At 43.3% G+C, this 23,669-nt stretch overlaps 1 protein-coding gene across 5 annotated transcripts in view; it reads right to left on the bottom strand.

Annotated features, from left to right (window-relative positions):
- osmr (oncostatin M receptor) overlaps window positions 1-15,464 on the bottom strand; it is a 29,223-nt gene extending 13,759 nt beyond the window's left edge. The window contains exons 1-4 of one of the 5 annotated variants that reach the window (XR_003870519.1): window positions 14,924-15,464; window positions 14,592-14,758; window positions 12,632-12,788; window positions 11,761-12,054 (exon numbers count right to left, since the gene is read on the bottom strand). Coding sequence is in view for 4 of the 5 variants with exons in the window: in XM_029722238.1 (XP_029578098.1) it covers window positions 11,761-12,054; window positions 12,632-12,788; window positions 14,592-14,758; window positions 14,924-15,011 (706 nt within the window). In the remaining variant the exon portion in view is untranslated. Of the gene's footprint in view, window positions 1-4,303; window positions 4,553-11,760; window positions 12,055-12,631; window positions 12,789-14,591; window positions 14,759-14,923 lie in introns of those variants that run through there. The other 4 variants (XM_029722238.1, XM_029722236.1, XM_029722237.1 and 1 more) reach the window with 4 other exon arrangements.
- Window positions 15,465-23,669: the final 8,205 nt, after the last annotated feature.

Below are 23,669 nucleotides of genomic sequence, written 5' to 3'. Positions count from 1 at the left end.
TATATTAGCTTCTGGGCTTGAGTAGCAGGTAGTTTACTCTGGGCAAGCTTTTCATCCGAACGTGAAAATACTGCCCACTATACCAATGAAGATAAGAAGGCAGAGCAGGGCTTTATTATGGACAGACTTCTCACCATCTTAGCTACTGTTGTATCAAAGTGTTTTGACCATGACAGTTTACAATCCAGGGTTACTCCAAGCAGTTTAGTCTCCTCATCTTGCTCAATTTTCACATTATTCATTACAAGATTTAGTTGAGGTTTAGGGTTTAGTGAATGATTTGTCCCAAATACAATGCATTTAGTTTTTGAAATATTTAGGACTAACTTAATTCCAAGATGGCGTAGCAGTACAGACGTGGTTTGTCGTCCTCTCGTTTACTTTTTGTTTTTTTCGTATTTTTTGTATATATTTCAATTTACTTTTCAATCTCTTTTCCTCAATGTGACACGGATCCGCTATTTTTTAACGACCTTATAGCCAGAACCTCAATCAGTGGCTAACCAGCTAATTAGCTACTAGCTATTTAGTCATTGTTAGCCACTGCTAGCGGCCTTTACCTTCTGCACTGGCACCAGCCATTTTTTTTGCCTGGATAATACCTGCCAGCCTCGGACTGTTTTTCTCCAATACAACGACGGATTCCTGCCATAAACTCTGGACCATTACTCCTGATCATCACAGCTAGCTAGCTGCCACCTAATGACCCCGCCCCTAAGCTAGCCCTGAGCCAGGCCCACCTCCCGGCCTACTCTGTGATCACCCGGCTACTCAGCCGTTGCCTCCCGGACTCTACCTCCAACACAGCTAGAATCCACCGGATACTTGCCGTAAGCTCTGGACCTTTGCATCGGATCATCGCTGCTAGGTAGCTGCTACCGAGTGGCTATAGTGGCTAACGCCCCGGCCCCCCGAAGCTAGCACCAGTTAGCCATGAGCCAGGCGCCTCTCCCGGCTAGCAAACGAAATTACTACAACTACAATAAGCTATTGTTGTCTTACCCGTTGTTGTCTTAGCTAGCTCTCCCAATCAACATCTCTGATTGCTTTATGCCTCACTTTATGTCTCTCTCAAATGTCAATATGCCTTGTATACTGTTGTTTATACTGTTGTTTAAGATGGTTATCATTGTTTTAGCTTACTGTGGAGGCCCTAGTCCCACTCTACATGCCTCAGATACCTCCTTTGTCCTCCCACACATGCAGTGACCTCACCCAGTATAACCAGCATGTCCAGAGATGCAACCACTCTTATCATCACTCAGTGCCTGGGCTTACCTCCACTGTACCTGCACCCCACCATTCCCCTGTCTGCACATTATGCCCTGAATCTATTCTTCCAGGCCCAGAATCTGCTCCTTTTATTCTCTGTCCCCAACGCACTAGACGACCAGTTTTGATAGCCTTTAGCCGAACCCTCATCCTACTCTTCCTCTGTTCCTCGGGTGATGTGGAGGTTAACCCATGCTCTGCGTGTCCCCAGGCACTCTCATTTCTTGACTTCTGTAATCGAAAAAGCCTTGATTGCATGCATGTTAACATCAGAAGCCTTCTCCCTAAGTTTGCTTTACTCACTGCTTTAGCACACTCCGCCAACCCTGATGTCCTTGCCATGTCTGAATCCTGGCTTAGGAAGGCCCCCTAAAATTCTGAGATTTACATACCCAACTACAACATTTTCCGTCAAGATAGAGCTGCCAAAGGGGGAGGAGTTGCAATCTACTGCAGAGATAGCTTGCAAAGTTCTGTCATACTTTCCAGGTCTATGTCCAAACAGTTCGAGCTTCTAATTTTTAAAATGAATCTCTCCAGAAATAAGTCCCTCACTGTTGCCACCTGTTATAGACCCCCCTCAGCTCCTAGCTGTGCCCTGGACACCATATGTGAATTGATTGCCCCTCATCTATCTTCAGAGTTCGTTCTGTTAGGTGACCTAAACTGGGATATGCTTAACACCCCGGCAGTCTTACAATCTAAGATAGATGCCCTCAATCTCACACAAATTATCAAGGAACCCACCAGGTACAACCCTAAATTCATAAACATGGACACCTTCATAGATATTATCCTGACCAACTTGCCCTCCAAATACACCTCTGCTGTTCTCAACCAGGATCTCAGCGATCACTGCCTCATTGTCTGCATCCGCTATTGGTCCGCGGTCAAACGACCACCCCTCATCACTGTCAAACGCTCCCTAAAACACTTCTGCGAGCAGGCCTTTCTAATCGACCTGGCCCGGGTATCCTGGAAGGATATTGACCTCATCCCGTCAGTCGAGGATGCCTGGTCGTTCTTTAAAAGTAATTTCCTCACCATCTTAAATAAGCATGCCCCTTTCAAAAAATGTAGAACTAAGAACAGATATAGCCCTTGGTTCACTCCAGACCTGACTGCCCTTGACCAGCACAAAAACATCCTGTGGTGGACTGCAATAGCATCAAATAGTCCCCCGCGATATGCAACTGTTCAGGGAAGTCAGGAACTAATACACACAGTCAGTCAGGAAAGCAAAGACTAGCTTTTTCAAACAGAAATTTGCATCCTCTAGCTCTAAGTCCAAAAAGTTTTGGAACACTGTTAAGTCCATGGAGAACAAGAGCACCTCCTCCCAGCTGCCCACTGCACTGAGGCTAGGTAACACAATCACCACCGATAAATCCATGATAATCGAACATTTCAATAAGCATTTCTCTACAAAGCCAATGGCATGTCGTTAGTATACAAATTTAAAAGTAAGGGGCCTTGACAGCTGCCCTGGGAATTCCTGATTCTACCTGGATTATGTTGGATAGGCTTCCATTAAAAAACACCCTCTGTGTTCTGTTAGACAGGTAACTCTTTATCCACAATATAGCAGGTGGTTTGAAGCCATAAAAAATATATTTTTCCAGCAGCAGACTATGATTGATTATGTCAAAAGCCGCACTGAAGTCTAACAAAACAGCCCCCACAATCTTTTTATCATCAATTTCTCTCAGCCAATCATCAGTCATTTGTGTAAGTGCTGTGCTTCTTGAATGTCCTTGTATCTGGTCAAACACAATTTTTTCCAAAAGTTTACTAATGGTTGGTAACAGACTGATTGGTCGGCTATTTGAGCCAGTGAAGAGGGCTATTCTTAGTTAGGGAAATTACTTTTGCTTCCCTCCAGGCCAGAGGGCATTAAATTGAAGATATGGCAAATAGGAGTGGCAATATCGTCTGGAAATTATCCTCAGTAATTTTCCATCCAAGTCATCAGACCCCGGTGGCTTGTCATTGTGGATAGACAACAGCAATGTTTACTGCTCTTCCATACTCACTTTACGTAATTCAAAATTACAAAGTTTGTCTTTCATAATTTTGTCAGATATACTTGGATGTGGTGTCAACATTTGTTGCTGTCATGTCATGCCGAAGTTTGCTTATCTTGACAATGAAAAAGTAATTAAAGTAGTTGGCAATATCAGTGGGTTTTGTGATGAATAAGCCATTTGATTCAATGAATGATGGAGCAGAGTTTGCCATTTTGCCCAAAAATGTATTTAAGGTGCTCCAAAGCTTTTACTATCATTCTTTATGTAATTTATCTTTCTTTCATAGTGCAGTTTCTTCTTTTTATTCAGTTTAGTCACATGATTTCACAATTTGGAGTAAATTTGCCAATCGGTTGTGCAGCCAGATTTATTTGACATTTCTTTTGCCTCATCCCTCTCAACCATACCATTTTAAAATTCCAATATCAAAAAGAGTGTCCAGATGAAAATAATATATAAATATTTTATCATTATTAGATGAAGCTTACCCGACACACTTGTCTAAATTGATGGGTCATTTGAAGAAAATGCTATAACCACCCCCGAGCCACACCTACTAAGTGGATGGGTCAATATTGTCTAGACATGTACACATGTTCAGAAAATTACAATAGATGGCTGTAATCACCCCCAGACACACCTGGCTAATTTGATGGGTCATGCAATAATCCGGCCGAAGTGGAGTCTTTTCGTTTAGACATGTAGCTAGCTAAACAATGAACCGGCATAATCCCAACTCATACTACTACCAATACAAGCATTGTCATAGCTGTAGTATGAATCTGCAGGTAGCTAAAGCTACCTAGCTAACATTAGGCTGTAACTAGCAATGCAAATGGATTTCTGATTTAAATAATATTGCTACACAGATCATACACGTAACGTTAGCTAGCAAGACAGCAAGCTAACGTTTGCTAGCTAACTAACAGTGTGCTTTAACTTGCAATAAAAAAAACTTTGACAAAATTAGAAGCTTATATCTGAAAATGTAGCTAGACTCTTACCCGTATACATGGTTGAATGCTTCATGGCAGACTGGAACCATTTAACTGTTTTGTTTGTAGCTAACGTTACATCTTGTTTGGCCAGCGTTGTGTCAAGTCCCTCCGGTTCACACTGACAGTGGTGCGTGCAGAAAGTAGCCCATCACTTTTTCCAATTGATCTGGCGATAGCGCCTGCTAAATTCAGGATATCAATGTTGGAATAGAATAGAAGTTTGTTATTAAAGCACATGAAAGTTCACATGTTCCAGAAGGAATTTCTGCCAAAAAAGCATGTAGATAAAAAAATAAATGTTTACGTTCTACCTGGGGCTGCAGGTAGCCTAGTGGGCCAGTAATTGAAAGGTTGCTGAATCGAATCACCGAGCTGACAAGGTAAAAATCTGTCACTCTGCCCCTGATCATGGCAGTTAACTCTCTGTTCCCCAGTAGGCTGTCATTGTAAATAATAATTTGTTCTTAACTGACTTGCCTAGTTAAATAAAGGTACAAAAAAGTATTGATGTGTGACATATGCCTAGTTTCTTGAATCGAGTCACATATTGTGATCTCTACATCCGATGGATTTGATACTGCTTTAAAGCACATTTCTGCAGCATTAGTAAAGATGTGTTGATGATACATGTTGATGATTTCATTCCTGTGCTGTTTGTAACTACCCTGGTAGGTTGACTGATAACCTGAACCAGAATTGCAGGCACTATACTAAATACTTATCTATTTTTCCATGTTTCATGATGTTCATCTGTTTGTTTCACTTACACTGTTAGGCTACATTTTTTGAGAAAATGAATCAAATTTCTAAATGTTAAAATAGGTTTCATATAGTAGTTCAAATCCTCCAAAAGTGTTTACCATCATGCTACTGTCACTCCCACCGAGTTATGGCTAATTTAGGCTCCAAATTTCAACCTTGTTAGGTTCCACCTGGAAAATGCACCTAACAGGGTGGAAATGTTGTTGGAAAATATAGTAAATAAATGATTAATTAAAATATTTATTTCTATAAATATTTATATTTTATGTATATTTAGATACATATTTGTTACTAATTTCATTACAGTTACATATGTATAAAAATCTAATCTAATATAAGTAATTGTAATGAAATGTATATATATATATATATATATATAATTGTTATTAGTCATTGTGATGTAATTAGCAAGCAACAATGCATATATACTTAAGTGATAATGACCTCAAAGCCGGTGTTTGAAAGATATATTGGCAATCTTAATCACACTCAACACTGCACTTTCACACTTGGATAAAACACCTATTTTATGTGAGAATGCTGTTCATTGACTACAGCTCAGTGTTCAACACCATAGTGCCTACGAATCTTATCACTAAGCTAAGGACTCTGGGACTAAACACCTCCCTCTGCAACTGGATCCTGGACTTCCTGACGGACGACCTCCAGGTGGTAAGAGTAGGCAACAACACGTCTGCCACACTGATCCTTAACACCGGGGCCCCTCAGGGCTGTATACTTAGTCCCCTCCTCTATTCCCTGTTAACCCATGACTGCGTGGCCAAACACGACTCCAACACCATCATTAAGTTTGCAGACGACACAACAGTGGTAGGCCTGATCACCAACAACGATGAGACGGCCTATAGGGAGGAAGTCAGAGAACTCAGTGTGGTGCCAGGACAACAACCTCTCCCTCAACGTGAGCAAGACAAAGGAGCTGATTGTGGACTACAGGAAAGGAAGTTACTTGCTGTCCACATCACCAATGAACTATCATGGTCCAAACATACCAAGACAGTCGTGAAGAGGGCAAGACAAAACCTTCCCCCCCCCCAGGAGACTAAAAAGATTTGGCATGGGTCCCCAGATCCTCAAAAGGTTCTACAGCTGCACCATAGAGAGCATCCTGACCGGTTGCATCATTGCCTGGTATGGTAACTGCTCGGCATCTGACCATAAGGCGCTACAGAGGGTAGTGCGTACGGCCCAGTATATCACTGGGGCCAAGCATCGTGCCATCCAGGACCTATGCAATAGGCGGTGTCAGAGGAAAGCCCATAAAATTGTCAGAGACTCCAGTCACCCAAGTTAAAGACTGTTTTCTCTGCTACCGCACGGCAAGAGGTACCGGAACGCAAAGTTTAGGACCAAAAGGCTCCTCAACAGCTTCTCCCCCAAGCCATAAGACTGCTGAACAATTAATTAAATCGCCACTGGACAATTTACATTGACCCCCTACCTTTTGTACACTGCTGCTACTCACTGTTTATTATCGCTGTTAATTATCTATGCATAGTCACTTCACCCCCAACTACATGTACAAATTACCTCAACTAACCTGTACCCCCGCACACTGACTCGGTACCGGTACCCCCTGTATATGGCCTCGTTATTCTTATTGTGTTACTTTTTATTGTTACTTTTTATTTTAGTCTACTTGGTAAATATTTTCTTAACTCTTCTTGAACTGCACTGTTGGGTTAAGGGCTTGTAAGTAAGCATTTCATGTTAAAGTGTACACTTCTAGTATTAGGCACATGTGACAAATAAAGTTTGATTTGATGTAGTAACCAAAAAAGCGTTAAACAAATCAAAATATATTTTATATTAAATTCTTCGAAGTAGCCACCCTTTCCTTGATGACAGCTTTGCACACTCTTGGCATTTTGTCAACCAGCTTCATGAGGTAGTCAACTGGAATGCATTTCAATTAACAGGTGTGCCTTGTTAAAAGTGAATTTGTGGAATTTCTTTCCTTCTTAATGCATTTGAGTCAATCAGTTCTGCTTTGACAAGGTAGGGGTGGTATTTGGTAAAAAAAATTGGTAAAAGACAAAGCCCATATTATGTCAAGAACAGCTCAAATAAGCAAAGAAAAATTACAGTCCATCATTACTTTAAGACATGAAGGTCAGTCCATCCGAAAAATTTGCAGTCCCAAAAACCATCAAGCACTATGATGAAACTGGCTCTCATGAGGACCGCCACAGGAATGGAAGAGCCAGAGTTACCTCTGCGGCAGAAGACAAGTTCATTAGAGTTACCAGCCTCAGAAATTGCAGCCCAAATAAATGCTTCACAGAGTTCAAGTAAAAGACACATCTCAACATCAACTGTTCAGGGGAGACTGTGTGAATCAGGCCTTCATGGTCGAATTGCTGCAAAGAAACAACTACTATAGGACACCAATAATAAGAAGAGACTTACATGCTTGGGCCAAGAAACATTTTGATTTGTTTAACACTTTTTTGGATACTACATGAATCCATATGTGTCATTTCATAGTTTTGATGCAAATGGTAATCCCACTAAGAGCAAAGCAGATTGGAAGGTGTATCGCTGCAGAATGCTGTGGTAGCCATGCTGGTTAAGTGTGCCTTGAGTTCTAAATAAATCCCAGACAGTGTCAACAGCAAAGCACCGCCACACCGTCATGCTTCACAGTGGGAACCACACATCCGGAGATCATCCGTTCACCTTCTCAACTGTCCTCTGACTACATCATTGTGCTACTCACAGTGCTGTTGAGGCTACTGTAGACCTTTGCAAAATAGTGTGTTTTAATCAATTGTTTGGTGACGTGAATATATTCAGTATAGTTTTATCTAAAAAGGACAATTTTTTTAAATGTTTTACAATTGACAAGTTTATGAAATTCACTGAGGAGGATGGTCCTCCCCTTCCTCCTCTGAGGAGCCTCCACTGGTTCCACCCTGTTATTGCGTTCCACCCTGTTAAAATAATAATTTGACATTACCATCAAATGTTATGCATTTTCTGGCAACTTGTAGAGATAGAAGAGGTCAACTGAACATGTAAAAAGGTTGACTAAGTTCTATTGTTATTCACTATTATTTGTGAAAAATAGGCTGCAAATAAAGCGCTGGTTCTGATAATAGCATACGTTTCACTCAATAATCATTGTTTTATAATTATTTTAAGGGGGAAAAATGAATGTTATGGGTTAAGGGACATTTGATGTCTTAGAAAATCTAAATCAAGATATATGCTGTACATGTATTGTTAACACTTTCAGATAGTTAACTTACATCTAGACGTTCTGCTAGCGGAACACCTGCTCCAATATCCAATGATAGGCGTGGCGCAAAATACAAAGTCCTCGAAAATCCGAAAACTTCCATTTTTCAAACATATGACTATTTTACACCATTTTAAAGACAAGACTCTCCTTTATCTAACCACACTGTCCGATTTCAAAAAGGCTTTACAGCGAAAGCAAAACATTAGATTATGTCAGCAGAGTACCCAGCCAGAAATAATCAGACACCCATTTTTCAAGCTAGCATATAATGTCACAAAAACCCAGAAGACAGCTAAATGCAGCACTAACCTTTGATGATCTTCATCAGATGACACTCCTAGGACATTATGTTATACAATACATGCGTGTTTTGTTCAATCAAGTTCATATTTATATCAAAAACCAGCTTTTTACATTAGTATGTGACGTTAAGAACTAGCATTCCCACCGAACACTTCCGGTGAATTTACTAAATTACTCACGATAAACGTTCACAAAAAACATAATTATTTTAAGAATTATAGATACAGAACTCCTTTATGCAATCGCGGTGTCCGATTTTAAAATAGCTTTTCGGTGAAAGCACATTTTGCAATATTCTGAGTAGATAGCCCGGCCATCATGGCTAGCTATTTTGACACCCACCAAGTACTCAGATTTACTATAAGAAAAATTGGATTACCTTTGCTGTTCTTCGTCAGAATGCACTCCCAGGACTTCTACTTCAATAACAAATGTTGGTTTGGTTCCAAATAATCCATAGTTATATCCAAATAGCGGCGTTTTGTTGTGTGTTCAAGACACTATCCGAAGGGTAAAGAAGGGTGACGCACCCGGCGCATTTCGTGATAAAAAAATTCAAAATATTCCATTACCGTACTTCGAAGCATGTCAAACGCCTTTTAAAATCAATTTTTATGCGATTTTTCTCGTAAAAAAGCGATAATATTCCGACCGGGAGTCGTTGTTTTCGTTCAAAGACTGAAAATAAAACCATGGAGTCTTCTCGTGCACACGCGCCCCAGTCTCATTGTTCTCAGATCGACCACTTACCAAATGCGCTACTGTTTTTCAGCCATGGCCTGCAAAGTCATCATTCAATGTTCTGGCGCCATCTGAGAGCCTATGGGAGCGTTAGAAAATGTCACGTTACAGCAGAGATCCCCTGTTTTGGATAGAGATGATCAAGAAGGCCAAGAAATAGTCAGAGAGGTCGCTTCCTGTTTGGAATCTTCTCAGGTTTTGGCCTGCCAAATGAGTTCTGTTATACTCACAGACACCATTCAAACAGTTTTAGAAACTTTGGAGTGTTTTCTATCCAAAGCTAATAATTATATGCATATTCTAGTTTCTGGAGTAATAATAATAATCAGATTAAATTGGGTATGTTTTCTATCTGGCCGTGAAAATACTGCCCCCTATCCATAACAAGTTAATGTATGTCCCTAACAGGGAGGAAATATCTGATGGTCAATGTTTAAACAATCTGCCTATAATTATTAGGATTTATGTGCCTAATATGTTTGACCAATATGTTTTTCTAAATTTCAAACATGTCCTTTTTCTGACAGAATTATATATTTCTCTCTGTCTAGACTTTTATATATATATATATATACAGTTGAAGTCGGAAGTTTACATACACCTGAGCCAAATACATTTAAACTCAGTTTTTCACAATTCCTGACATTTAATCCTAGTAAAAATTACCTGTCTTAGGTCAGTTAGGATCACCACTTTATTTTAAGAATTTGAAATGTCAGAATAATAGTAGAGAGAATGATTTATTTCAGCTTTTATTCTTTCATCACATTCCCAGTGGGTCAGAAGTTTACATACACTCAATTAGTATTTGGTAGCATTGCCTTTAAATTGTTTAACTTGGGTCAAACGCTTCGGGTAGCCTTCCACAAGCTTCCCACAATAAGTTGGTGGAATTTTGGCCCATTCCTCCTGACAGAGCTGGTGTAACTGAGTCAGGTGTGTAGGCCTCCTTGCTCGAATACGCTTTTTCAGTTCTGCCCACAAATGTTCTATAGGATTGAGGTCAGGGCTTTGTGATGACCACTCCAATACTTTGTTGTCCTTAAGCCATTTAGCCACAACTTTGGAAGTATGCTTGGGGTCATTGTCCATTTGGAAGACACATTTGTGACCAAGCTTTAACTTCCTGAATGATGTCTTGAGATGTCGCTTCAATATATCTACATAATTTTCCTCCCTCATGAGGCCATCTATTTTGTGAAGTGCACCAGTCTCTCCTGCAGCAAAGCACCCTCAGAACATGATGCTGCCACCTCCGTGCTTCACGGTTGGGATGGTATTCTTAGGCTTGCAAGCCTCCCCCTTTTTTCTCCAAACATAACGATGGTCATTATGGCCAAACAGTTATATTTTTGTTTCATCAGACCACAAGACATTTCTCCAAAAAGTACGATCTTTGTCCCCATATGCAGTTGCAAACCGTAGTCTGGCTTTTTTTAATGGCGGTTTTGGAGCAGTGGCTTCTTCCTTGCTGAGCGGCCTTTCAGGTTATGTCGGTATAGGACTCGTTTTTACTGTGGATATAGATACTTTTGTACCTGTTTCCTCCAGCATCTTCACAAGGTCCTTTGCTGTTGTTCTGGGATTGATTTGCACTTTTCGCATCTAAGGACGTTCATCTCAAGTAGACAGAATGGGTCTCCTTCCTGAGCGGTATGACGGCTGCGTGGTCCCATGGTGTTTATACTTGTGTACTATTGTTTGTACAGATGAACATGGTACCTTCAGGCATTTGTAAATTGCACCCAAGGATGAACCAGACTTGTGGAGGTCTACAATTTTCTTTCTGAGGTCTTGGCTGATTTCTTTTGATTTTCCCATGATGTCAAACAAAGAGGAACTGAGTTTGAAGGTAGGCCTTGAAATACATCCACAGGTACACCTCCAATTGACTCAAAATGTCAATTAGCCTATCAGAAGCTTCTAAAACCTTGACGTCATTTTCTGGAATGTTCCAAGCTGTTTAAAGGCACAGTCAACTTAGTGTATGTAAACTTCTGACCCATTGGAATTGTGATACAGTGAATTATAAGTGAAATAATCTGTCTGTAAACAATTGTTGGAAAAATTACTTTTTGTCAATCACTAAGTAGATGTCCTAACCGACTTGCCAAAACTATAGTTTGTTAACAAGAAATTTGTGGAGTGGTTGAAAAACAAGTTTTTATTACTCCAACCTACGTGTATGTAAACTTCCGACTTCAACTATATATAGTATTTCAATTTTTTTTCCGCAAAAGTTATGAGGTCCAAAAGGCACCACAATGACCCGGCTAAAGTATGCCTAGGACAATGTGAAGTGCTTTAACGTTTGTGAAATCTGCTAAAACATTGCTATGAAGGCCTTATGACAGAGGTCAAGATGGGAGAGAAAACACTCCTCCATACTAACAGCTGATGAAGTTGGAGCAGTAGTTGTTCCTCTTCTCTGTTGTATCCTCACACCAGGAGTACACCCCGGAGCCGGATGCTTGTGTGATGTTAAGGTTGTGGACAGCAATGGCTGTGACTCTGTGAGTGATGTTGATCAGGGGGTAGCTGGTGGTGGAGTTGAAGGTCATATTGGTGACGTGGATGCCTCTAGGAGGGACACAACAGAACAAGATAGTGGAGCCCTCCTTTAACACCTGCTGGTAGGGAAACATCTTGGTCTTTTTCCAAACTCTGTCCACTCTGTCTTGGGCACCTGGATGGGGAAGGAGGAGAAATAAATTATTAGGGGTCCAAGCCCCTGAGGGGCTAAAACCAATTAAGGCTACTCCTCCTAAAATGTTTATTCAAATGTCACAAATATTGATTTGAATGATGTATGTACCCATGTGATTTTAAACATGACATAATCAAGTCTATATCTCATTACTCAAGGCTGCAGTGAGCAGGTCTGTGACCCTATCTGCTGTATGGTAGCTTGACCTGGGCCTATCATGTCTGTTGTTTCACCAATTAACATTATTTATTTTTGTACTCTTTCCAAGCATACCCAAAACAAACATTTGAAGTTTCAATATGAAACTTCAGTCCAATGCGTTTGTGCAGTAAGCCTGGGGACGAGGTTAAACTTTACTAGTTTAGCCTCTTTTACATAACTATTACAAAATGAATCAAGCATGATTGAGCAACTTTGATGAGATGATAGTTAAAAAGAGAAGAGGAAAAGGAAGAGGTCTTCTTTCTTAAAAATGGCAACGCACACAGATCTGATAACATGACAAGTGTTAGAAGCATAGCCTTTTCTAACAGACATGAACAACTACATTTCTCACCATAATTTGTCTTCCATTGGCTCCAGTCACTTGGGTCTGCATGGCTGCAGAAATGTCGTATTCTGATTGAATGGTCAGCACATTGTAAAGGCAGAGTAGACACCCAGGTCCATGTTAACATGGAGTCACTACCCAAAGGACAGCTACTCACTTTACTCTATATGATGGAAATCAGAAATGAAACACATCATGAAAACACAGAACAGCCAAATCTGACTGGTAGTACTGATTTTAACTGTCTTGTTGTCATGTTTATTGTCCTACTGTCATGTCTTTGTTTATTGTCTTGCTGTCAAGTCCTTTCCTGTGTACATACAGTGCATTCGGAAAATAATCAGACCCCTTCCCCTTTTCCACATTTCGTTATGTTACAGCCTTATTCTAAAATGGATTACATTTTCCTCATCAGTCTACACACAATAAAACAGGTTTTTAGAAATGTTTGCAAATATTTACATAAGTATTCAGACTCTTTGCTATGAGACTCGAAATTGAGAACAGGTGCATCCTGTTTCCATTGACCATCCTTGAGATGTTTCAACAACTTGATTGGAGTCCACCTGTGGTAAATTCAATTGATTGGACATGATTTGGAAAAGCACACAGCTATCTATATAAGGTCCCATGTCAGAGCAAAAACCAAGCCATGAGCTCGAAGGAATTGTCAGTAGAGCACCGAGACAGTATTGTGTCGAGGCACAGATCTGGGGAAGTTACCAAAAAATGGGATTCCCGAGTGGCGCAGTGGTCTAAGGCACTGCATCGCAGTGCTAGCTGTGCCACTAGAGATCCTGGTTCGAGTCCAGGCTCTGTCACAGCCGGTGGCGACCGGGAGACCCATGGGGCGGCGCACAATTGGCCCAGCGTCGTCCGGGTTAGGGGATGGTTTTGCCGGCAGGGATGTCCTTGTCCCATCTTGCTCTCGTGACTTCTGTGGCGGGCCGGGCGCATGCCCACTGACACGGTCGACAGGTGTTTCCTCCTACACATTGGTGTAGCTGGCTTCCGGGTTAAATCTGACATTGTTTCAAGAAGCAATGCGGCTTGGTTGAGTTGTGTTTTGGAGGACGCATGGCTCTCGACCTTCGCTTCTCCCTAGTCTGTACGGGAGTTGCAGCGATGAGACAAGACTGTAACTACCAAGTGTTTGCCAAAAGGCACCTAAAGGACTCAGAACATGAGAAACAAGAGTCTTTCGTCTGATGAAACCAAAATGGAACTCTTTGGCCTGAATGCCAAGCATCACGGTGAAGCATGGTGCTGGCAGCATCATTCTGTGGGGAGGTTTTTCAGCGACAGAGACTGGGAGACTAGTCAGGATCGACGGGAAAGATGAACGGAGCAAAGTACAGAGAGATCCTTGATGAAAATCTGCTCCAGAGCGCTCAGGACCTCAGACTGGGGCGAAGATTCACCTTCCAATATCCTTGAGCGACCCAGCCAGAGCCCAGACTTGAACCCGATAGAACATCTCTGGAGAGACTTGTAAATAGCTGTGCAGTGACGCTCCCCATCTAACCTGACAGAGCTTGAGGGGATCTGCAGAGAGGAATGGGAGAAACTCCCCAAATACAGGTGTTCCAAGTTTGTAGTGTCACACCCAAGAAGAATCGAGGTTGTAATCACTGCCAAAGGTCGCTTTAACAATGTACTGAGTAAATGGTCTGAATACTTATGTAAATGTAATATTTCATTTTTTTTATTTTTATACATTTGCAAAACCATCTAAAAACCTGTTTTTGCTTTGTCATTATGAGGAATTGTGTGTAGATTGATGAGGGAGAAAAACAATGTAATCCATTTTAGAATAAGACTGAAATGTAACAATATGTGGAAAAAGTCAAGGGTTCTAAATACTTTCTGAATGCACTGTATACAGTAATACAAGACAATGGTTCTGCTAGGAAACAAACACATACATAATCAATCAATTGGACAAATGGCCTGAACTGTTACTCACGTTGTGAACGATAGTGAGGTTGTCAGTGCGTCCAACCTGTATTTCATAAGTATCACCGCTTTCCCTTGCTAAACCAGTGTGATTGACCAGCCACTTCACCACAAGGCTCTGTGTAGCAACATTAGCCCGCAGCTCAGAGATGATTGGCCGAGGAGGTTTACTGCCTGCTAAAACAACATATAGCTAGCTCACTTATGGGCATGCTCTCAATTTAACAATCCCATCTGTTTCTGTGTAGATCATACATTTCATCTGACTGTTAATTGCTATGTACACTTACAATACTATACAACTTTGAGTTGACCTTTGACTTCATACAAGAAAGGTCTTACCTGATTCCAAGCAGGATCCATTTAGATATACAGAGGAAGTTAAAAGGAACAGAAGCACATGAATAAACCAGGATATACCGCAGTACATCCTCTAACCTCTCAGAGCAAATTGTGCTGTTCAAATTAATGATACTAGTAAAAGTACAGGTCTAATGTTGCTGAAGGTTCTTGTAGCCTCTGTTCCTGCAGACTGGTGTTCATTCACATTCCACGCTGACTGACTGAGTTGACGTCCAGGAGTGAGTCAGAAGTAGTTATGATATTGACATTGTCATTGTCAGCCGACGGGCTCAGTATTGAGCAATAATGTGGTTGTTTGAGTAGGAGCTGGGGGGACACTAGAGGGCACTGTGGTAAAGCAGACTTCGGGACCAAATCTGTCCAACGGCAGCCTGTTGATGGTGTGAGTAGCATGAAGTTGCCCCTGGAAACTGATCTAAGGTCAGTAAATGATCTGGGTAGGATGTCTTGATGTTGAAAATGTATTATTACTGAGTAATTGCATAAGCTATTATATTGATAGTATCCTGGCACGAATGGGAAGAAGACAACATGGCTAGTTACCATGAGGTAGAGCCTATGTAAAACTGAACTATTCACACAAAATAAAAATGCTATACAGTTGCTGGTTATGCATTTTATAGTATATAGTTAATATGGCACAAAGCACAGGTTTCTTTCAATTATACAGATATTACAACTTAAGGGGGAAAACATCCATATTACACAACATCAACAAAAACATAACATTATACAATGTGTCTTCCGCATTTAACCCAACCCCTCTGACAGTGCATGAATACATCACAATAAATAACAAACAAACCAACTAAAAATAAACCAACATACATGTAATCTGTATTTTCTCTTTAGAGTAATAAGCAAGCTATATTAAACAAATTACATCTTGACAATGGACATTTGGCACATAGTAGAGTATGGGTGCTGCAGCACCCTCTAAAAAGTCTGGATAAAAATAAAAATATTAATAAACATTTCCACAAAAGTAGTGCACGTGGCCTTTACTAGTCCTGTATTAGTGGACCGATATAGCCATCTATAGCGCATGCAACAACAACAAAAAAATCGCAGCACCCCCCACCTCCAAACATCTTCCCAATGCCCCTAGTAGATAAAAACTAAAAAAGATCCCAAAAACTGCCCCCAAAATGTGCATGTCGTCAGTGAATTTTTTTATTAAATTTTTTTGCTGTGCACTGAAAGTGCTTTATCTTGAAACTTAACTGCTGACTTTTTTAACAGCTGATTAGTGAACAAAATACAAAAATATAGTTTTTGAACAAACTACACCTTTAACGCTTAAGAGAGTGTGTCCTAACCTCTTATGGGAGTGCCCTGCATCCCTGTATTTCAACGAGGGAAATTAAGACCATCATAAAAGTGCAACTAGTTTTGACAAGGTAAGCACAATAACACAAAGCGCACCAAATTAAAATATCTATAGTTTTAAGGAGCTTTTGGGCACAAAGGCAAATTGGTTTGAGTATCCACTAAAGAGAGGGTTTCTTAAATAAAACACATACTGCAATCCTAGAATTAATGGCGACTCGAGTAACCCCGGAGATCCTCAAGGAACACCTGGAGTTCCTCAAGGAATGATTGCTAGTCAATGGTTCATATTTGCACCTTTGGATATTTGAAAGATCCTTGGAGGAACCTTTAACGTTGCAATGTAACAACAGGTTCCTGGAAGAACCATGTAGTGGAGGCGTGGCTTAGTAAGGGTGTGGTGATAAGATTGATATATTTTTTAAATGTCATTCCTGTTCATCTGTTCTGATCTATTGTCATCACATGTTAAAGTTGAACACTGACAGTTTTGTAGCTTCAATGAGGCTTACAGAGATTTAGGAGTTCCTCGAGAGCCTATGCAATTCACAAAATTGGAATAGTTACAAAATGTTACTATATGTAATCAGCTATGTTTATATTTTTATTATGTAATTCTTATTAATATTATATTAGAATATGAAACATGCATAAATATTGAAGGAAATTTTAAATTTGAAGTGTACAAACTTAACATGATGAACAGGAATGACATTTAATCTCATGGGTGCCTAAAAAGAACTATCTGAAACCACGCCTCCAAACTTCAAATAGGCTGTCACCTCTACAATATATATATATATATATATATATATATATATATATATATATATATATACTGCTCAAAAAAATAAAGGGAACACATAAACAACACATTCTAGATCTGAATGAAAGAAATAATCTTATTAAATACTTTTTTCTTTACATGTGTGCTGACAACAGAATCACACAAAAATAATCAATGGAAATCCAATTTATCAACCCATGGAGGTCTGGATTTGGAGTCACACTCAAAATTAAAGTGGAAAACCACACTACAGTCTGATCCAACTTTGATGTAATGTCCTTAAAACAAGTCAAAATGAGGCTCAGTAGTGTGTGTGGCCTCCACGTGCCTGTATGACCTCCCTACAATGCCTGGGCATGCTCCTGATGAGGTGACGGATGGTCTCCTGAGGGATCTCCTCCCAGACCTGGACTAAAGCATCCGCCAACTCCTGGACAGTCTGTGGTGCAACGTGGCGTTGGTGGATGGAGCGAGACATGATGTCCCAGATGTGCTCAATTGGATTCAGGTCTGGGGAACGGGCGGGACAGTCCATAGCATCAATGCCTTCCTCTTGCAGGAACTGCTGACACACTCCAGCCACATGAGGTCTAGCATTGTCTTGCATTAGGAGGAACCCAGGGCCAACCGCACCAGCATATGGTCTCACAAGGGGTCTGAGGATCTCATCTCGGTACCTAATGGCAGTCAGGCTACCTCTGGCGAGCACATGGAGGGCTGTGCGGCTCCCCAAAGAAATGCCACCCCACACCATGACTGACCCACCGCCAAACCGGTCATGCTGGAGGATGTTGCAGGCAGCAGAACGTTCTCCACGGCGTCTCCAGACTCTGTCACGTCTGTCACGTGCTCAGTGTAAACCTGCTTTCATCTGTGAAGAGCACAGGGCGCCAGTGGCGAATTTGCCAATCTTGGTGTTCTCTGGCAAATGCCAAACGTCCTGCACGGTGTTGGGCTGTAAGCACAACCCCCACCTGTGGACGTCGGGCCCTCATACCACCCTCATGGAGTCTGTTTCTGACCGTTTGAGCAGACACATGCACATTTGTGGCCTGCTGGAGGTCATTTTGCAGGGCTCTGGCAGTGCTTCTCCTGCTCCTCCTTGCACAAAGGCGGAGGTAGCGGTCCTGCTGCTGGGTTGTTGCCCTCCTACGGCCTCCTCCACATCTCCTGATGTACTGGCCTGTCTCCTGGTAGCACCTCCATGCTCTGGACACTACGCTGACAGACACAGCAAACCTTCTTGCCACAGCTCGCATTGATGTGCCATCCTGGATGAGCTGCACTACCTGAGCCACTTGTGTGGGTTGTAGACTCCGTCTCATGCTACCACTAGAGTGAAAGCACTGCCAGTATTCAAAAGTGACCAAAACATCAGCCAGGAAGCATAGGAACTGAGAAGTGGTCTGTGGTCCCCACCTGCAGAACCACTCCTTTATTGGGGGTGTCTTGCTAATTGCCTATAATTTCCACCTGTTGTCTATTCCATTTGCACAACAGCATGTGAAATTTATTGTCAATCAGTGTTGCTTCCTAAGTGGACAGTTTGATTTCACAGAAGTGTGATTGACTTGGAGTTACATTCTGTTGTTTAAGTGTTCCCTTTATTTTTTGGAGCAGTGTATATATATATATATTTTACTCCCTTTTTCTCCCCAATTTCAATCTTGTCTCATTGCTGCCACTCCCCAACGGGCTCAGGTGGCGAAGGTCAAGTCATGCATTCTCCGAAACATGAACCGCCAAACCGCGCTTCTAAACACCCGCCCACTTAACCCGGAAGCCAGCCACACCAACGAAACACCGTTCACCTGATGACCGAGGTCAGCCTGCAGGTGCCCGGCCTGCCACAAGGAGTCGCAAGAGCGCGATGAGCCAAGTAAAGCCCCCCAGCCAAACCTTCCCTTAACCCGGACGACGCTGGGCCGCCCTATGGAACTCCTGATCACGGCCGATTGGGATATAGCCCGTGATCGAACTCGGGGCTGTTGTGACGCCTCTAGCACTGCGATGCAGTGCCTTAGACCGCTGCGCCACTCGGGAGGCCCTATCATATATTATTAAATTGATTCAGAATTGAACCCCTCCCATCACAAAAAGGTTCCGGTTTCAACCTTTACACAGGGGTTCCTCGAAGAGAGGTTCCTCAAACAACCTCTTTGAACTGGAAAGGCTCCGGTCAAAAAGGTTCTTCCAGGCAGCTTTACTTCTAAGAGTGTGTACGAACAGGCACATATTTCCGCAAATCAAAATGCTTTCTTATTTCTGATTACATACAGGAACTCAAAACTTGGCAATATACACCTGTATTTTTCTTAAAGATCATACTTTCAGTCATGACAGTAACTAAATATGAGGACCAAAAAATGAAAAAGTATATAAAGCAATAAGAACACCTGCTCTTTCCATGACATAGAATGAAAAGGTGAATCCAGGTGAAAGCTATGATCCCTTATTGATGTTGCTTGTTAAGTCCACTTCAATTAATGTAGATGAAGAGGAGGTAGGTAGGTTAAAGAAGGATTTTTAAGCCTTGCCACAATTTAAACATGGATTGTGTGTATGCCATTCAGAGGGTGAATATGGATAGTAGGTGCCAGGCGTACCAGTTTGAGTGTGTCAATAACTGCAACGCTGCTGGGTTTTTCAACAGTTTTCCATATGTATTAAGAATGGTCCAACCCCCAAAGGACATCCAGCCAACTTGTCACAACTGAAAGCATTGGAGTCAACATGGGTCAGCATCCCTGTCGAACGCTTTCGACACCTTGTAGAGTCCATGCCCCTAAGAAATTGAGGCGGTTCTGAGGGCAAAAGAGGGGGTGCAACTCAATATTAGAAAGGTGTTCCTAATGTTTGGTATTGTCACATCTTCTCCTGCTCCTCCCCTCTGGCGTATGATGTCGCCGGAATACTAACCATCGGTCCTGGGATTCATCATTATGCACACCTGGCACTCATCATTACGCACACCTGTTAATCATTATGATTCACACCTGGACTTCATTACCTTCATAATTTCCTCCCCTTTATATGTCACTCTCTTATGTTCACTCACCAGTTGGTATTATGTTTTGTACCGGCGTGTAGCCCATGGAATTGTCTTGTTCCTGGTTTTGTTGTTTTATTAAACGTTTTGCCTGCTTCTCGACTCACAGCTCCATTATTACAGAATACCAACTCCAACTATGGAAGCAGCAGGAAAATTGGCTATCTCTCAGACGGTCGATGAACAAGGGTACCTTCTACGGCAACACCATGACCAGCTGGCTCAACTGGGGACGACCATGGAAGAGGATCTCCCCAGTCTGCAGCATCTCGAACACCCCCGAGATACGTTGCAGCCCAGCAGCGGAGGATACTCCAGAGCCAGAGGAGGAGCTAGATTCTTATGAGGGGTTCATGGCTCCATCCCGTGGAGGGCAGAGAAGGAGGTGAGCGTCTGCTTCAGCAAGGGAATCAGACGGCTGCTGAGTATGCGCTCACCTTCCGGACAGTAGCAGCTTCCAGTGGATGGAATGAGCCAGCGCTTCGCACACTATTTAGACAAGGTCTGCATGAGGAAGTCCAGACGGAACTGGCCTGTCCTCACCCTGGACGCACTCATTGCGATGGCCATCCGTCTGGATAACCATCTCCGGGATCGTCGGCATTCTCATTGTTTCTCTCCCTCTTTCGGCGAGTACTCGGGATCAGTGCCTGAACCCATGGAGGTAGGGGTCACATGCCTTTCCGCGGCAGAATGACGCAGACGGATACAGTTGGGGCTATGTCTGTACTGTGGGCAAGGAGGGTACAAGCTCCAGCGGTGTCCGGTACTTCAGAATCCAGGGTCCACTAAAGCAGAGCGACAGTCACGTGATGTTCTATCCCCTAGACCAGGAGTGAGTATTCCAGATTCAACTCTTCCTGCTAGACTCTTTTTGGTGTCATCACTCTGGCTGACTGTCCCTCATTCACTGTCTACAACTTTAGTGGATTCCGGCACTGCGGGGAACTTTATGGATCAGACCCTTGCCTCTTCCCTCAACATTACCATCTACCCTCTCTCCTCTCCTTTTCTGGTTCAAGGTCTTGACTGTCAGCCACTAGGATCTGGAACCATCACACACATCATTCAACCACTCACCCTCACCGTGGAGTCCAATCACCAGGAGAACATCCCCTTCATCACCAGTTCACAATCATCCTCAGCCTCCCTTGGCTCCATCTGCCATGACCCTACCATCTCATGGTTGAGGATGAGAATCACAGACTGGTCACCTGAATGCCGGAAGACCTGCTTCCTTGTCCCCTCTGGTTCCACGTGGGTTGAGAGTCCTGTGGTTGCCCTTCAGCCCAACATCCCGGAGGAATACCAGGACCTAAAGGAGGTATTCTCCAAAACCTGCGTTACCAGTCTCCCTCCTCATCGCCCCTGTGCCATCGACCTGTTTTCCGGGTGCTATACCTCCACGCAGACATAACTACCCTCTGTCTGTGGCTGAGACCCAGGCCATGGAGGATTACATTCAACAGGGTTTCATCCGCACATCCACGTCTCCTGCGCACATCCACGTCTCCAGCTGGTTTCTTCTTCGTAGCCAAGAAAGAGGGGGGATTACGCCCATGTACCCATGACTCAATGACATCACCACAAAGTATCGGTACATTCTCCCGTTGGTGCCCGTCAGCCATTGAGCAGCTCCGCTGGGTCCAGTTCTTCACCAAACTGGACCTGTGGAGTGCCTACAATCTCATCCGCATCCGGGAGGGGGATGAGTGGAAGATGGCGTTTAGCATGATGTTTGGTCACTACGAGTACTTGGTTATGCCCTTTGGCTTAGTCAATGCTCCGTCAGTGTTCCAGGCATTCGTCAACGAGGTGTTCAGGGACGTGCTCGGACGTCAGGTGATTGTATGCATCGATGGCATCCTGATGTTCTCGACCAACCTGGAGGATCACATCACCCACGTTCGAGCAGTCCTGGAACACCTCTTGGCCAATCACCTGTTTGGCAAGGAGGAGAAGTGCCAAATCCATCAGAAGGCTGTATCCTTCTTGGGTTACCAACTCAGCCTGCAGGGAGTGAAGATGGAGGACAAAAAGGTAGATGCGGTAAGGTCATGGCCAGTCCCAACCACCATCAAGGGGTTACAATGGTTTTTGGGGTTTGCCAACTTCTACCGCCGCTTCATCAGGAACTTCAGCACCGTTGCCACCCCTCTCACCTCCCTCCTCAAGGGTGGGTCTTGTAGGTTGGTGTTGTCTCCAGCAGCCGATGAGGCCTTTTGTCTCTTCAAGGGGCGTTTCACCTCCACCCCCTTGCTAAAACACCCAGATCCCACGCTACCTTTTGTGGTTGAGGTAGATGCATCTGAGATGGGCGTGGGGCAGTTTTGTCAGACAGGGTAAAATGGTATCCTTGTGCTTTTTTTCACCAAGAAACGTTCCTACGCAGAGAGGAATTACGACGTCAGTGATAGGGAGCTCCAGGCGGTGAAGTTGGCATTAGAGGAGTGGAGACACTGGCTGGAGGGCTCCAAGGAAACATTTGTCATCCTCACCGACCATCGGAACCTAGAGTAAATACGGACAGCGAGGAGACTGAATCCACAACAAGCCAGGTGGGCACTTTTCTTCATCAGGTTCGACTTCACGCTGACCTATTGCCCAGGTTCTAAGAACATCAAGGCCGATGCCCTGTCCCGTATCAACGATTTGGTAGAGGTTCCTGTCCAGAGGGCACCCACAATCCCATCCGAGTCATAGGCCCAGTGGTTTGGGATGTAGACATCCCCCAGGCTCTAGAGGGGGAGCCTCCACCAAGAAATTGTCCTCCCGAGCGCATCTACATTCCCACAGGGATAAGGGATCAGCTGCTGACCTGGGCACACACAGCTATCGTCGCTGGACATCCAGGTATTTCTCGCACCATCCCTCCATCGCTGAGAAGTATTGGTGGCCCACCTTGATGCAGGATGTCACTCGGTATGTCAACTCCTGTTCCATATGTGCTCAAACCAAGTCCCCCGGAATACTCCAGCAGGTAAGCTCCAGCTGCTTCACGTGCCTCAGTGACCTTAGTCACATCTATCCATTGACTTTGTAACCAATCGTCCCCCTTCTGATGGTTTCACCACCATTCTAGTGGTAGTGGATATATTTTCCAAGTCCTATTGATTAAGCCCTCTTCCTGGTCTCCCCACTGCTCTCCAGGTCGCTGAGGCACTCTTCCAGCAGGTCTTCTGACATTATGGCCTTCCTGAGGACATCGTCTCTGACAGTAGCACCCAATTCACATCACGAGAATGGAGGGCCTTCTTGGAGAATCACGGGTCACGGTTAGCCTCACTTCTGGGGATCGGCCTCAGTCCAACGGGCAGGTGGAGAGGATGAATCAGGAGCTGGGGAGGTTCCTGAGGAGCCACTGTTAGGACCAGGGTGAGTGGGCACGATTCCTTCCCTGGGCCGAGTACGCCCAGAACACCCTATGTCACTCCTCCACTGGGTTGACCCCCTTCCAGTGTGTTTGGGTTTCCAGCCGGCCCTGGCCCCGTGGGCCAGACCGCGGCTCCTGTGGTAGATGAGTAGTTCCGGTACGTGGAGCAATGCGCACGTGAGACCCC

The sequence above is a fragment of the Salmo trutta genome, chromosome 29 (genome assembly GCF_901001165.1).
Source record: "Salmo trutta chromosome 29, fSalTru1.1, whole genome shotgun sequence".
NCBI lineage: Eukaryota > Metazoa > Chordata > Actinopteri > Salmoniformes > Salmonidae > Salmo > Salmo trutta.
This window is presented reverse-complemented; position numbering and strand designations above follow the sequence as displayed.